At 38.9% G+C, this 16,858-nt stretch overlaps 1 protein-coding gene across 4 annotated transcripts in view; it reads right to left on the bottom strand.

Annotated features, from left to right (window-relative positions):
- larp4b (La ribonucleoprotein 4B) overlaps positions 1-16,774 on the bottom strand; it is a 33,553-nt gene extending 16,779 nt beyond the window's left edge. For 2 of the 4 annotated variants that reach the window (XM_026374819.1, XM_026374820.1), the window contains exons 1-5: positions 16,209-16,774; positions 12,477-12,609; positions 3,017-3,170; positions 2,015-2,059; positions 81-263 (exon numbers count right to left, since the gene is read on the bottom strand). In XM_026374819.1, coding sequence (XP_026230604.1) covers positions 81-263; positions 2,015-2,059; positions 3,017-3,170; positions 12,477-12,557 — 463 coding nt within the window. In that variant the 5' untranslated portion in view covers positions 12,558-12,609; positions 16,209-16,774. The remainder of the gene's footprint in view (positions 1-80; positions 264-2,014; positions 2,060-3,016; positions 3,171-12,476; positions 12,610-16,208) is intronic. The other 2 variants (XM_026374821.1, XM_026374822.1) reach the window with 1 other exon arrangement.
- Positions 16,775-16,858: the final 84 nt, after the last annotated feature.

Here is a 16,858-nt window from a genome sequence, read left to right as displayed (position 1 = left end):
TTCACATACGTTTTCTTGTCACTATAATTAGCTTCTAACCATCTCCAGCCTGACTAACAACCAATAACTAACCAGCCCACCTGTGTGCCCAGTCTGGGCTGGCTGCCCAGACTCGGTGTATTCTGTGTAGGCAGGCTCAGAGCACTCCAGGGTGACGGATGCCACAGGTGCCGGATCGGCCAGCATTACTGGTACCGGTGGAGGTTCATCTGGGTCAGTTAATAGGGGCTCCTTGTAAGTCTTGTCTTCACTGGCTTCATAGTCTGTGGCGATCAGAAGAAGGACATATAATTAGGAAAGGTGGTGGGAATAGGAACTTCTTTCACACATGTCACAAACGTGACACAGACGTGTTCTCACTTGGGAAAATAGTTGATAGTGGATGGGAAAGGAGTCAGTGAGGGCTGGTCCCTGGTTACAGCATGCAAGAGGCACAATGTGACACAGAAAGTATACTATGGAAACCAGTGTTTAGTTTACAACACACTGAAGAGGAGTCAGTCGCAAGATTAGAGCCTCACTTTCAATAAAGCAACACAAACACTGATTACAAAGCAAATGGTCAAATTTAATTAAAACATCTGCAGCTTGTTTTAGACACAGACACTATTCCTTAGAAAGGTTAAAAGTAAAAAACTGAAAAGTAAAACACTTATTTTTATTTTGCAATAATAAAACATTACATCTACTACCCATATTTTTAAAGATTTTGTCAAATGTTCCAGAACTTGTGTAACGAGTCCGCTGTAAATTAGGACTAAAATAAATCACCTTCATGTCGGTCAGCTCACCCGTCTTAAAATAGTTTTTGGTAACATTGAACAATAGCTAATATTTTATCATGCGATCATATGAACAGCTCCATAACTGCACAGACTAAAATAAAATGTTGTTCTTCTATGAAAGCAGGTTGAAAAGATATGGTACTGAGGCTGAATGACTGAATGAAACTAACTACTATTAAATGTATTATTCTTTTTTTCCAGCTCCAGCTCCAGGCTTTTTTAAGCTATTAAGAGTAAGTGTATGTTAATAGTTAATAGTTTTTTCATTGTTTGATTTTCACGATTAGATCAATCCTTACTATGGGAAGTCTTTCGTCAGTAACAGATTTCATGTAAATCAGATTTCATGTAAATGTCCTCACAGAAGTAGAAGATGAAACAGGCTGAGACGTCAATCAGTGTCAAATACGAACTAATCAATCATTTCTGTTTCACCACCATATCCTTGTTGCCTCTGCATTGGCTATACTTGGCTCAGCACATTAAAGTGAGTGATTATGGTCATTTGTGTAGAGGGAATGGTTCTCTGGTTGGAATATTCATAGCTAATGCTAAATTGAGTATGAATGATTAAAGAGGCGTCTTAGCTTGACGAGAACAGTGACAAGAATGTACGAAAGTAGGCTGGAGAGTAAAATAAGGGTTTGTGAGTAGAGCTCATGTGTCATTCCAACAATATCACACTGTCGCTTTGCATTCACATACATGGATACAAAAAAAGCCGTCTGTAGTTCAGTAATCTGTAGTTCTGAAGGTGCCTTTTTCTCATCTAAACTACAAAACTGGATCTCAATCACAATAAACGAACACTCTAAAAATTTGAATACAACTTACATTTCAGCTGCTCTCAGTGTTTTAACTAGAGATGGGTGATACATCAAATTAATTTGATTTACGAAAGCTGTTGTTTTTGCACATGGTAAAAAAATGTCTAAAGATACAAAACAAACCTGTTTCAGGACCTGATACAAAAGCAAACAGTGGAATGTGAGAACTGTGCATCTCTTTATGATTCAGGTGCTACTTCCTGTCCTAAAAGGTCCAGGTGAAAGATGATTACAGAAGGAACGACACGGTAAAGTATTTTGTTTAAATGTTTTTGGGGTTTTTTTTAACTAACAAAGCACAGTGACATTCTTGCAAGTGCTGCAACCTTGCTTTTGTTGCACAGCTGCTCCTAGTGTTTTTCTTTACAATATTTACAATAGGTACAATGATAACAGTCTTACTATTGGTGCTTTTCTTTTCTTCTCTTGCACACCTTGTTCCAGTTTCTGGGAAAGAGTGAATCATTTTAACAAAGAGCTAAGAGCTATTTTTGAGTCAGGCTTTCACTTGAGTTTATGTAAAGAAGAACAAAAAAGATTGAAATTGTGAATTCTTCTAAGACTCAGAAGAGAAAAAACAAGTTCAACATTTATGAGCACATCTTCCCGTCGTGGTTTAAACTCACACTAACACTTTACTGCTTTAATTGTTGAACTTCGTCTTCTTAAGTACATGACAGTAACACACCACACCTGTTATTATCATGCCAATCTAACCACGAAAGAAATTAATAATAAATTCATTATCTTATTACTTCACCAACACAGATTTCACTAGGTACAACATCAATAACTCCTCTACTCTGTTCAGTTTTAACTCAACAAGTTGTTTTGAGCAATTTAACTGCAACCAGTTAAGTTCCTTTCAGTGTTTTAACTTCTTCCACTTCAGTACCTTTACCTGCTGCAATCACACGATTTACTGCAGTTCCAGGAAATCAGCTTTACAAAAATAAACAAATACAGCTGTTTCCAATGTGCAACACAAACTATACACGTAATACACGTGATACACGTAATATGTACCAAGCTGGATTTAGTGCATATTATATAGACTAAATTTTAACATTAAAACTCTTTTCAGTGCCTAAACTACGTCTGACCATTATATTTTACACTTTTGAGTGTTTATATCCTCAGTGTACCGATTCGACTCTTTTCAATAATTTAACTACAACTGCATCTTGCACTTCGCTCAATGCAGTCAATTCAATTCCTTTCACTGTCCCAGGCACCCATGCACATGCCAACACGTTCTGTGTCCTTACACTTAACCCAGACTTTATCTGTCATATCTGATGACATGGATTTACATGTTGCTACAACTTGGTTCATTTGCTAATAAGAACAAAACGTTTAAGTAGGCAGGGTTAGCATATTTTCTATCAAAAATAGTTGCCTGACCTTCTGGGCCAGGGTCGACTGAACTATCGCAGCCTTCCTTCCATGGCTGCAGGGCAGCAGTTGTGGTGTCAGCACTCCCGCTGGGGTCCAGGCTAAACATGTGGTTGGCCCATGCTTTCGCATTGGGGTTGAGGTCTGAAACCTTGGCGGATTCCTATGAACAAAACACAGAATTTAATCAGAATTTAATCAATGCTAGCTGATGCATATCTGCACAACGATATTAAAATTGGCGAACAAGACATTTAAATATTAATAAACCATTTGTTTTTTTAATGTGATGCTGACTCAGTAGAAAAATGTTACGATAACTCGTCAGTAAAATACAATTTTGTAATTATGTGTTTATTGGTAATTCTGTAGCTGAAAAGTAAAATCTTAATATAGTCAACACAAAGCACACAAACAACTTTTGACATGTAACTGTAGAAAGAAGAAAACAAAAAGCAACAGCTACAAATCGAAAAAGGAAATTCACAAGAGCTTTGCAAATAAACTGCATCACAAAGAGCATCGACATAAAAACAAGAAAGGAACAAGACTGTAACTAACTGACATCTTCATTAAGCACATTTCACATTCAAAATCTGATAATATATTATGTTCCGGCTGGTGTGTGAAAGCTATAATGGGTTATAAGAGATGATTGATGAACCTTTCGGATTTTAGGAGTATGACAGATGTAAAGAAATGTTTGAGTTATACATTCAGATACAAACACAGTAACTGTAGAAGTTGTTTTACAAATATCATTCTCCCATAAAAACACACACACTGTTTCTGCTACAAGCTGACAGGGACCAGGCTCATAAAACCCTGCTGCCTGCTGGACGTACTCACAGGATCAAAGCAGCAGTGTAGCCTGTTAGCCTGTGTCTCACAGACTAGCAGGCTGTAACCCAGAGCCGTTGTCAGAGCCAGTGTTTCATTGAAGTCCTGAGGCATAGCGGGCCAGGTGCTTCCTGTTGGTGGTGATATAAGGCTCCACTGCATCCAATCCATGATTAACACACATAAACAGAGTCTAAGTATCTCCACAGGCAGGCAGAGAAAGACTCCCGACTAACATTGTATCCTTTAAGTCACAACCAGAGCTCCTTCAAATGAAACGGGCACCACACCTGTCATAAGTCATCCCTGTCAAATCACATCTACTGCCACACACTGTCTGGCCCCACCGATCTGAGCTGCTGGGTTGGTTCAACAAATCTGATGACAACACTGAGGCTCTGCTGCCCTGGTGGGCTAGGCTGACGTCGCAGAAGCTGACTGGCTGTCTTGTTCTTGTTAAGCATCCGTCTATGCTTTTGTTTTGTCGTTGCTGCACTGACTCATTCTCCAGTGAAATACTGGAGCTGCAGAGAGTGTGTTGAGTTGCACACCTGAGCTCAAACAAAGCCTGCTCCAGTGATCCATGTGCTAAATCAACCCTGAGGCATCGCTTAAATTAAATCAACCCTCCCGAGCATAGGTTTTAATAGATTACTCTGCTAACGAGCTGAGTTGCTGAGGCCAAAGAAAAGCTGGGAAAACCTGCTTCTAATTCGAGAAGCAGCAGGTTAACAGAGAGAATGAATTAGTAACAGAATTAAAGGAAGAGACATTAAATAAGAGTACGAAGGAGTAGGGAGTGAGAGAGGGAGAGAGATAAGCCTGACTTGATACAAGATGAGCAGCAAGAGACCGCATTCCCAGGTCATATTTCACAGACGCTGCACTACAAAATCAATCTGGATGCGTCTAGCCAGACAGACAGAGAACCCCACCTCTGCTGTTAATCCATCCCTGCATTAATGTAAAACTCCCACTCCTGTCCAAGCTGGCTGCCATAGAAACTGCTGCTGAAATCACCGGAAGTGTACGTTCTGGGCAACGTTTGACCTTTCTTCACAGACAAGGAAAAGGTTAGCCGTTTCCCTGATTGAGGGTGCATTTTGGGATGAGACGAAAGGATGTGATTCATCATGAACCGTGGACAGGGATGAGTTATTGTTGGTGACATCGGAGTGCAGCCCTCGTTTATTGCCACGTCTTGTTGATAGAGGCAAGCTTGCAGCAGAAGAAAGAATAGCAGAGAGCAGACTGAAGAGTCTTTCAGAGGAGAAAATAAAAAACAGCTGAACTTGGACTTAAAGGTTTGTTTTCAGACCTGAGGCTCACTTTCCTTCTCTGATGGCTGCAATGCTGGAGGAGACAGTAGGCCTGATGAGTGCTGAAAAACCAGGACCGGGGCCGGTATGGTGTCAGGGACAGTTCCTGATGTTTGCCTGTTCAGATTTTCTCTAAGATTGCAGACAATACTAAACAACAATCTGTTGTTTCATGCACAGAATTTGATCTAGGGTATATAGAGTATACTGTGTATTACTGAAAAGGTCAGAATATGCTCTCACAGGTTATGTTCTCATTGTGATGCTTTGTAGGTACAATTCACAACAGCAATCTCGCCTTTTTATAAAGTTAGTCACCATATTGTTTGCATTTATAAACACAGCAATGTGCTATAAAAGTTGCAACAGGCATGTCTGACATTAACTTCACTGTGCAGGCTGATTAATAGCAAAAGAGTCTATGTAGTGTCAAAATTTTAAGTCAGCTTCTACCAACAGATACCACGACTTCTCTGTAGTAAAAATGAGTCAGCAATGAATCAGCAGGAAATTGCAATTCAGACTGTATCTTTCAGTACATTCTGCAAATCCATATTAGGCTTTCGAGACAAACTGTTGTTAAAAACCTCAAAAAAATTATTGAATGTTTGTTTGCAAAGAGTGGCAGGTATTTTACATCACAAAAAATAACATTGGAACACAGTTCATGTTCATATTAGCCCAATGCTACCCTACCCTATAGTTGTAATTGCAGATGCTAATGCTTTGCTTTGTAACGTATCAGGCAGGGGAGGAAGTCAAACAACTAGTTGTGAACAGTAACTTTTTACTGTGTAGGTTTTATGTGAAAACTGCTGTTTCTGCTCCCATATTTTTCCATTACTTCTACAGTCATGCACAAACAAATCATTTCATACCTGAAATTGCACTTTAATCTGCAATGGGGCTAACTGTGACATTCTCAAGCAAGACAAGGATTTGACCCCAGTTGAAAACATTTTCTCTTTTCTGCTTGGTTCCATAACCAATTTTATTCAACACACTAGGCTATAAATAGGTCATGTTCATTTTCTGGTCCGTTTCAAACACATATGTGCAAGGCATATGGTGTGTATCACTCTGTCTCCCTGTGTGTATGCATGTGTGTGAATAAGGAATGAGATGGAAGACACAAGGGTTTGGTAGCACCACATGGCTGATTTGGATAACTATGAACCAGCTCTTTTGGAACTAAATCAGATTTTTATTGCTCAAATAAAATAAACAAAAACCTAAATTTCTATATAACTGGATCTTGTGAATTGTAATAGTGGAAAAAAAAAAAGATCAGTTGGTAATTTCTTATTGTATAATTCCTGTTTTAAGATCTAGTAGACACATTTAGTCAAATGAAATTAACAAATAATGCCAACGCAAACACATGATTAATGGCAAAACATAATTCTACAATTATCTACAAATAAATTCAGCTCTTCTGTCTAAATTCTGAGGGTGAGCTTTCATCTTTACTGCCTGTGGTAATATGCTGAGCTTTCTATGTTTCATAAATGTTTGCACACCTTTAAACAGGAATCATTTCTCCCATCACTAATGTTCTGACAATTAAAGTGTTTACTCAAAGCAGCAAAAACCAAATACACAAACATGAAGAGCTCTTTTCAACAGTAGCCTGTTGTGTCAACCTACTGTTTCTCGTTATCACACAGTGCTCGGATGGATTTTCACTGAAATGCTTGTTAATGCGTAAAGACACGTCAGTTCTAGAGTCAACATCGTTCGGCAGGGACATGTCCTTCTAAATGAAATAATGTGAGCATTCATTAGTTATTCTGTTCATTGGTTTTACATTCATTATAATATATGTTGCCTAAATGGCTTTGAGATAAACCTGTATTTACAAAGACAACCTAGACTTACAAGCATTTTGTACTTCTTAAAATTGCAAACACTATGAAGAAAGACTAAGAAGACTTGGTTCACAAACCCTGAGATACAAAAATATCTGTATTAGACCATGGCAGCAGTATTTTGGTTCCCTGACCGCTTTTCTCCATCACTTATCCCAGCTTGTAATGAGACCTACAGCCTGAAGCATTAGTCCACCGGACTCCATCAGGGGAAGTTTCCCCTTCCTTTTCACACTCAATCTTCTTTCCAATCTCGAGCATGTGTAAATGACAGTGGAAAAAGACAGCAGGCTCTTTCCATTTCCTAATTTCGGAGCTCTCAGGAAAAATAACTTTCTTTGCCTGAAGGCCATCCACTGCCTTTTTACCCATTTCCTTAGTTGCACATTCTTTCCCATTTGAAGAAGTTGAGTGAAAACCGTCAGGGGGAAACATCAAGACACATCTCTGTGTTTGCTTTGATTAAATTTGTCAATTCAATTCCATGTGTTTTCGCTGTACTGAAGCAGCAGCCATCCATCAACACAGTGAGGGAATCACAATTTCAGCTTGAAAGGGTGTTAAGTTTAAGAAACAGTATGGCCGTGAAAGAATTACTCTATAAACACAAAGAACCATGATGTGTGATTCAAAGAAGAGTGATTTAAAGTGCTTGTGAAAGTGAACACTTTTCTCCTCAGGCCACAGCACTGGTGCCAAACACTACAAAAAGTAAATCTGATTTTCAGTCCAAACCCAAGAGTCCTGTGACGCCACCCGCCACCACAGCAGAACAGTGGCACAAACACTGTTCAAGGAAACAGCAGCTGAGGGAGGAATAATAAATGTATGTTTTTAATCTAGCCTGGACAGCTACTACAATTCACCACCCACATTCAGTCTAACCAGCAGTGTCTTTACTCAGGGAACAACCACAAATCTAAACAACAGAACATTAGGTGGCTAGTAGAGGATGCAGCTTTACTCATCACAGCTAGAATTCACCAGAATCTGGCTGGAGGCTGGTGTAATATCCCACCCCGCTGACCACATTTAGCCCAGACAGTGTCTGTGAAAGTGTCACATGTGTTACCATCAATCAAACCTGCAGGGCTGCATTGCACACTGGGAAAAATTATACACCATAAAAACTGTTCAAAGGAATTGAGGAGTCTGTGGAGGATTTCAAGCAGAACTACCCACACCAGGAGATATGTAAGAGAGAAACACAGGCACAGGCCGCTCAGGACAATTAGTGTTTCCCCTTACGGTAGTTTATGAATGCAAGGACATGTTGATGTTCTTACATTTTCAATTTTAAGACTTTTGAGACAGTGCCCACAGTTAATAGCTGGACATGTTGTTTCTTTGGTCCGAACAGTGGTACTATGTAAGCTCCAGGACTTTATACGAAATACAAATTTCAATATGTGCTTACATATTATTTGTTTTGCAGTTATCATAAAGCTCTGGGTGATGCAAACTAGATGTATAATGTTGCCATGGTGGCATTTAGCTGTGGGCTAACTGTGAGTGGTTTTATGGCCTAAAAGTGTTTTTTAGTAATTGCTCTTCAGTAATTGGGAGCCATGATGCGGTCATGATGCATAACCTACTAACAATTCCTGCTCACACTTCAAACATGAATGTACTAATTCTTAAGTCCATATTTACCACAGACAGTACACTGTAATACACATATTGAACTGAAATTTTGTAAAAATAAATAAATAAATACAATAAATATAATAATACAGTAACATTTGAATTAGTCAATTAAAATGTCATCAAATCTTGGTTCCTGTTTACCGCCATACACTCTTTCTGAACCCAGGGTAATCAAATCAAAGGAAATGATGGCTGTATATCAAACATGCTTCCGATTGACCGCACTGCTCACTACTCCATGCACTCTTCTGTACCACATCTGTTCTTCTGCAGTGCAGATGGTGAACTAGCCCAATGCTGTAATTAAATATTGGTTGCGCCTGAATTTCAACAGGTGTAAGGCGACCACAACATAAAAGCAAAAATAATAATAAAAAATATAATAAAAATATAATAAAAATATAATATAATATAATATAATATAATATAATATAATATAATATAATATAATATAATATAATATAATATAGCTGGAATGAAAGACTACTAAAACACTACCATATTTTTTACACAGCAGCACCACATGCCCTACTGAGAATCAGTAGCTTGGTTTCAGTCAGACTAGCCAGGTACACTGTATGAACCTTCTGTTTCCTCTCAAGCTGTCAAATCTAATAACATGACAAGAAAAAAGTTCAGTCCCGTCACTGAATCAACAGGTTTTAATCTGCAGGTGTAAATCCATATTTAAATCTAGACACAAAACAGTTACACCACCATTCAGGTTACTGTTGTATTAATTCATTTAGCCAGTCAAAAACAGACACTATGCACCTTGCAAGACTTTCTACGGGAACCTGCCTCTGTTGGCCCATTTATAATCATATCAACGTCTGAGGACAGAGTGGAACAATGACTGATGACTGCAACGAGATAATGCTTGGTCTGCTTGATGAATGATGACAGTCTGAGCACTAAACTATCAACCCAGAGAACACAGGGAACAGAGCCTGATGCAACCTTTCTAAAAATAGTTTCCAAAATATTTACAATGTTTCCTCTTTATTACTATCATAAAAAATAATGACTTGGGTTTAAGTTATGGCAAATATATAAACAAACACCTCTGACAACTTGAGACTCTCCCATCACAAACAGTAAAGATGGATTAGAGTTAAAGGTGATTCAGATGTTACACATTCATTTAATCAATCATCAACAGGTCAATGTCAGAGTCAGATGATCAGGGACAACTTACCGACTACCAGAAGCAGGTATGCAAGTAGTGTTTACTGACAACGCTGGTCATCTCTGTATATTATGTGACCCTCTCCTTGCACACAGCAGCCCGTTGGGAGTCTCCCATGTGTCATAACCTGCCCCTGATGTTTTGTTGCCTACTAAAGTGTTGAAACATAAGAACGTACATATGCAGGTGTTTTTGTCTGTTTGCTGGTGTCAAGTTCCACAGTCAGTGCATTTAACCTCAAAAAGCCAAAAACATAAAACATTCTCTGCTTACCACACACACACACACACACACACACACACACACTGTTTCACAGACAACCTGCAATTAACCTCTGCAGCTAACCTTCTATTAAGAGGTAAACACACTAATAAAGGTAGAGGTGGAGACAGGTGGAGACAGACAGGTGTGTTTAGCCAATCAGAAGCTGTGAGCGCAGGGATAGTTGGGAAAACAAGTAGGACAGTGTGTCTTGAGGACCAGGGTTGGGAACCACTGCCTTAGTGTGATGACAGTAACTAAACATCTCATTTCTCATATCCAACACTGCAACAGGGCCTCAGTTTAAGCTCTAGTTTGTTTAGTAGATAGTGCATTACGTTATGTTTTCACATCCATTCAAGGCATGGGAATCAAACCTCAACAGCTGCCCTGCACTGCTCCATTTTCAGTCCTGGACTTCATAAGGACTAAAACATCATACTTATGATTAAAAAATCCACTGTAGGGGTAATTAAAAAAAATAAATAAAAACAAACACTTGATGGTTATTTAATTATAAGAGGTGCCTCTTTCTCTGCATCCTGTTTTAATAACTTCTCCCTTGCACATAACTGTTTAAAATGCACCATTTCATTATTGTATGTCAATTGGACTGGTGGCACTGGTAGGAAGAGAAAACCTTCGCTAATTATGCATGTTTAACACCAATCCAAGTGGGTTCACGGGATGAGTTTCACAGTTAAAATGTATACACAATAAAAAAAATGAATTATAAAAAATAATGTTAATAACAATGATTATATGGTAATGATGGTAGAGGATTCACTCAAAGCCATCTAAAAAAAGAGTCCCATTTGGAAATACTTCAGACTTTGATGAGTTGACTATAATTTATTATTATATGTCAAGAAAAAAAAGTTTGTCTTATTAAAATAAAATCACAGCACAGATCACTTGGAGTAAAAAGTAGTAACATCTCTTAGAACAAATAATAATAATGATAATCTATTTCGGTCAATGATGACGGAGCTAATAGTAATAATATTTGCTTAAAGCAAATAATCGTTTAATATCTGACACATTAAAATAACACATTTCTCTTCAATGTGAAAAGCTGACTCGTGATATTGATATGTTACGGAAACAAAGCAGTGTGAATTGTCAAATTAGCATAGAAGATTCCCCGGCTACTTTTAAATAGTCTGCGTGGCAGCATTTTGGTTATCGAGTGAAAAACAAACGGCAACAGTAAAACACAAAGTGTAAGTACTGTAAGAACATAGTGTTGTAGACTGTGGGTAACACAAGGACAATGTAAAGACATCTGTAGAATCACCACAGGAAAGAAGCCAGTGAGATGAGGTTGTGGCAAAACCTTTCGCAGTGCTAGCTTTTGTTCTTTTACTGCATATGATAATTCATACTCACAGAGTAGAACTAAAGTCATTACAAGGTTAAATACTTCAAAATGCACATGTATTATTTTGCAAGTTTCAACTGAATGAAAAAATCGATTGATAAAAACACTATTTGTAGCCAGTCTAAAACAAAACTAGTGTTAAAATATTATCTTGTCTCATGTGTTTAATGTATCATAACAACCCTAACAACAGGTGTATTTGAATAAATAAAAGAATTAGAGGGAGGATTAAAAATAACACGACAGGTTCCATTAGAGTGATGACATACCATTCTAGTGATCTAGGATTCTGGAGTTGTAATTATCCTTTAATTGAACAATTCCTCTTTAGTTAATAAAAGATATGAAATGAATGAAATGGAGTGATGTCTTTCAAGTACTTCCAAAGACACACAGATACAGCAAAGAATAGCTGATATTCACATGTGAGAAGCAGGAACTAACAGATATTTTGCATGTTTCTCTGAAAAATTGATGTTTCATTAATAGTTTGAACTCTAGATAAGGCCTTCAAGTTTGGCAAGACTGACAGACAAAAGCAAACCTACTACTATGCTGCAACAAGCAGACAATGACTATTCATAAAAAGGTCAAACAGCAGATGTGTATGTCGTGTTTAAGTTTCAGTTGTTTCAGTTCAAAATCAAAGCCTGTTTTGACGTTAAACTTGTTAAACTTGATTCGGTCTATGGTTAAAAGTATAACTGTGTGACTATGATCTTAATGCAACCCTTGTAAGCTCTAATCACACTAGGAAATACATTGCACCCAACACCACCTAAGTAAATACCTCAAACTCATTAATCTTCTGGTGCAACACATACAAACACAGCAACTTGTTGCAACAGAAATACAGTAAATCCGGAGGAAGCATCTGTAAAAATCCGAACCACTGAATCTTCACACCAGTATATGGTGAATGAAACATAAACCATAAGCATAAGTAGAGTATCTGTACACTCACCAAATGAGAGTTCTCTTTTGCCTCTTGTACTTGCTGCACCTGTGGTTCAGCTACAACTTTTGTGTCCTGGTCAGAAGTCATGAGCCGTCTGCTTCTTGGCTCCTCAGGGAGAAGTCTCTGTGTCACCAAGTAGCTACAGGGGGGCGGGGGGAACAAACAAGTTAGACTCAAGAATGGATGTTTACCCACACAACTGCAGCATAATAGTTAATAGCCCGAGTGTCCGATAGTTACTAGAAACCGGTGTTTATAGACATTTGTACAAATATTGTTTTGTTATTTACACACAGAAATAATACTATAATATGGTCCGTTTGTCTTTTTGTATGTATGTCTACATATTCATAATTCACTGTGAAATTTCTAAAAAGATCAACTGGTTTCTTGTAAGATTGATTTTGTGACATACAAGCAAACCAGCATGAACATATGTAACATTGTACAGACGGAAGGGTGAATGCAAACACTGGAATCAACCCACGCTACTACTAAATGCTGCATGTTTTGAGAAAATAAAGCTATCTAACTCACTTCTCAGGTGTTACAAAAGCTGTCCAATTTGCTTTCATTAACTTCCTGTCAGTCATTCAATTCACTGCTTCAGCACAACTGACTATCAACCTCCACAGCTTGGTTGGCTTTTTCTTTTTACAGTGACATTTTTCTGCACACTATTTTTATGATGGATGTTGCTGTGCTGGTGCGTGGATCACATTTTCAGCATCATACTTTCATCCCCAGAACTGGTGAGCAGTTACAACGGTTCATCACTTCCACTGGACCTGACCTTAACATTACACAGAAAAAGCAAAGAGGACCCCAGTGAAGCCAAACATCAGTGGAAACACCTTCTTTTCTGTCCTGCTGTGGCCGTTTGTAAAGATAATCCACCACAACAATTGGGTGCCTGTCTCTGACACGGCCCTCGCTGTGTTTGCATACAAAGCAGAAAAAGAATGGCATGGCTGTAATGCTGGTGACCTTTGAGCCACATATGATTCCCATACACGGCGTGCGTGTATATACGTGTTGTGCCACTGCAACAAAAGGGGTTAAACACAACTCCCCATCAATCCTAGTCAGCTGCCAAATAAGCCAGGGCTGCAGACTGCATCCACTTGGTCGCATTATGTGACCTTTTTAGGAGAAGGTTTGACTAAATATTACAACTAGGTGCACCAGTGCAACTTGCAAACATGGCCCATAATGTTTTTTCCAATGTATATCACTTGAAACACTATGAAGAAGCGAATGAACACACTTGACTAGACCAGTGAGATTAGTGGATCCATTTCTGGTTCTTCATCTTCTGTAGATGAAGTTTTCAGACAGGCACTGAAAACCTAAACTTCTCTAGATGTAACCCAGAGTAGCTGGATGTAGGTACGCAAATGTCAGAATAAACAAACATTACACGACCAGCTCCCCAGTACAAAGTCTGAGCAGTGTCAGATGAAAAATATTTTTCATGTTTTCTAGTGTTGTACTGCATTTTTCTCAGGACAGTTTATACACATGGTATAATTTCTAATCGGTCAATCTACCCAGAGATTACCCCGCTTCCAAATTGACTACTTCCTCATGTGAGAACACGTCTGACTTGAGCAATCTCCTATTGTGTGCTACAAGTTTGAATGTGTAACTGCGGATAATGTTCATGGAAATCAGGTAAAGTCACACGTAATACTAGAATTGACAGTACCTGTGCTTGTTACTGTGCATAAAAGCCCCACAAATAAAAAGCAAATATGAGTAATTTATAAACAATCATTAATGTGCAGAAAAGTGATGATTTCAGCTCCCATCAAGCTAATTTGCCAATTCATTGGTTCCTATTAACACGCTAAAGTGAAAGTCACAGTATGAATTGGCCTAATTTACCACACAGCATGTTAAAACTATGCAACTTCTGGACTTTGTGTCTGAGACAGCATGACCCGCACTCCCAAACCAACCAGAAACCAGCTACAGTAGAAAGAGGATTGTGTTATTTATCTAAATGTAACCGTTAAAACGTGATAGACTAAAGATTAAGATGTAGGCCCAACAGAGTAAAAAAGTGATAAAGAAATCTAGTTATCTATTTAAAAATAATTTCAAACAGATGAATTTATGAATTTTTTAAGATACTTTTTTAGCTGTCAAGATGTTTAAACTTATGTAAAATTATCAGTTTACCGTTTGTTTTATTTATTTACATACACAGAAACTGAGTGCGTCTATCACCATATGTCAGTCAGAAGGTTTAATTTTACAGCGTAATTTTGTGGTGGTACATTTATTTAGTAAATTAAAGTACAAGTGTACATTTTTGTAACAGTGTGTTGTTATTTATGTAAAATGTCAATTTCCAACCAGGGCATTTTTCAGAAATACTGTTAGGTTGTGTGCAAGTACTCCAATGCTACTTGTGGAAAAGGTTTGGTTTGGAGCCTTGTAAAATAAACCTTTCTGAACAGTAGACTTAAAACCTGTTTGTCAACTTGGATGCAATTGACTTGTGTGATGGCAAGAGGTGAGTGGCAAGATCATGCCATTCAAAGCAATAACAATAATGTCATCTGCAAGCTGTGTAAATTCATAGCTATGCTTATCTTAAAACATGTCTGTTATGAATTTAATCAACAAAATATCACTTCAGAGATCCATAACTTTACCTTGAGTGCAACAGTATATATTACATTGTTATAACATTATAATTTGACCATCCCAGTCAGCACCTTTCACAAACATCATCTACCATGTAATATAAGTTTGGAAAAATTACCTGTACTGTAAGTTACCCAGTCTTTGTGTAATATATGACTTTGTATTTGGGTGATCACAAGACTCCTGACAGCAGCCAGCAATGCAGTTTGACTGTACCCAATAAAAAATCTGACCCCTGTCACACTTCGTGCAGCTACCTCTACAAATGCACATAGCGTCTAGACATGGCATGAACCAAAACACAGGCTACACTCATTCCTCCTCCTCGATTCCGCTGCCTTGTTTCCACCCTGCATAATCCCAGGATATGATTTATGACCCAAATGCTGCTCTGTTGTTCCAAACTAAGCGACGTTCAACCCCCACCGGTGAAAAATGCAACAGTGGGCCAATAAGTTTATTTTTAGTTGGTGGGTTACCGCTGGTGGAGGATTGTTACCAGGCATCTTGCACGTCTCTGTGGTAAAGGGAAGGTTGAACATGTGTCTCCATCCGGACAGGCTACAGCACACATGATGCGCGTTTGTTTGAGTTAACTTTGGTGGTCAAACACTTCAACTTCTACTAAATACGCAATGCAGGCGTATTTAGTAGCTGACACAGCCGAGGAACACTGCAGCTAACATGCCATGCCCATGCCAAGGGCCAAGCCAGCGACAGTCCGTCTCCGGGCAGCATGTAGTCTTAACGAGAGCAAAGTACAGGCTGAAACTGGGTAATAAATAAACCAAAAGACACCCGTAAACACGCCGAAGCGTTCTGCTCAAGTTGACACAGGCTAGAAAGTAGCAGCCATGTCTAGTTAGCAAGCTTGCAGCAGCACCCAATGAAAGATGGCGACCTCCGGTGTGATTTCGCGGATTCCCCAACCCCCATCGTTGTGAATCAAGCTAATATTCAGTTAACAAACACGCTAACTTAACATGACTTTACACAGCAGCAGAACGACTTAGTCCAGTCGTGTGTTTTCTAGTCCATGTCCAACTTGACAAACAATAAGTGTGGAGACAGTTTCTTACTCACCTGTCAACTCTCACTGCACGGCGATGCAAATACTGTTGTGGTAGCGGCAGCTGATGGTGGTGATGGACTGAGGCCTTGGATTGGCTTCTAGGCTAAATACGCAGGGTATTAGCTAGCAGGCTATATCGAGCACGCTAGCTAGGAACAACCGGCTTACGGATCTAAACCTGACCGCAAACAGTCTTCAAATGTCAGGTAAAATTGTTACGGACAGGTGCAGTGCAATGACGACGCCCCCAAGTATGTTTTGCAAAACTCAGCCCCCGACCAGCACTGCAAGCTAGTTAGCGAGTAAGCTAGCTAAGACTTAGCTAGGTGGCTAGCTAGCTAGCTTGCCTATAAACGGGCTCGGTAAATCTGGCGCCTGGAAATTCACTCGAAGCAAATTCCTCACGATCAACAGTAGGCTCTACGGCAGGGAAAAGTGAAAAACCATCCAAGAAACCCTGAAACCGAGTTATAAACGTAACGCGTCTCAAAGCTTCCGATCGATTAGACACTCGTTACGGCTAAAGATGAGAGAGAGAGGGGGGATTTTGGAATGGAGAAGTCTCCGTTTCATTTCCCTTTCGTGTTCAGCACAAAGATCGTCTATGTCGGGTTGACGCGTCACTCATAAAACAGAAGAATCATGTTCCCAAATTCAGAAG

This window comes from Anabas testudineus, chromosome 17 (assembly GCF_900324465.2).
Source record: "Anabas testudineus chromosome 17, fAnaTes1.2, whole genome shotgun sequence".
Lineage (NCBI taxonomy): Eukaryota > Metazoa > Chordata > Actinopteri > Anabantiformes > Anabantidae > Anabas > Anabas testudineus.
The sequence above is the reverse complement of the archived record's forward strand: the minus strand, read 5'-3'. Positions and strand labels throughout refer to the sequence as shown.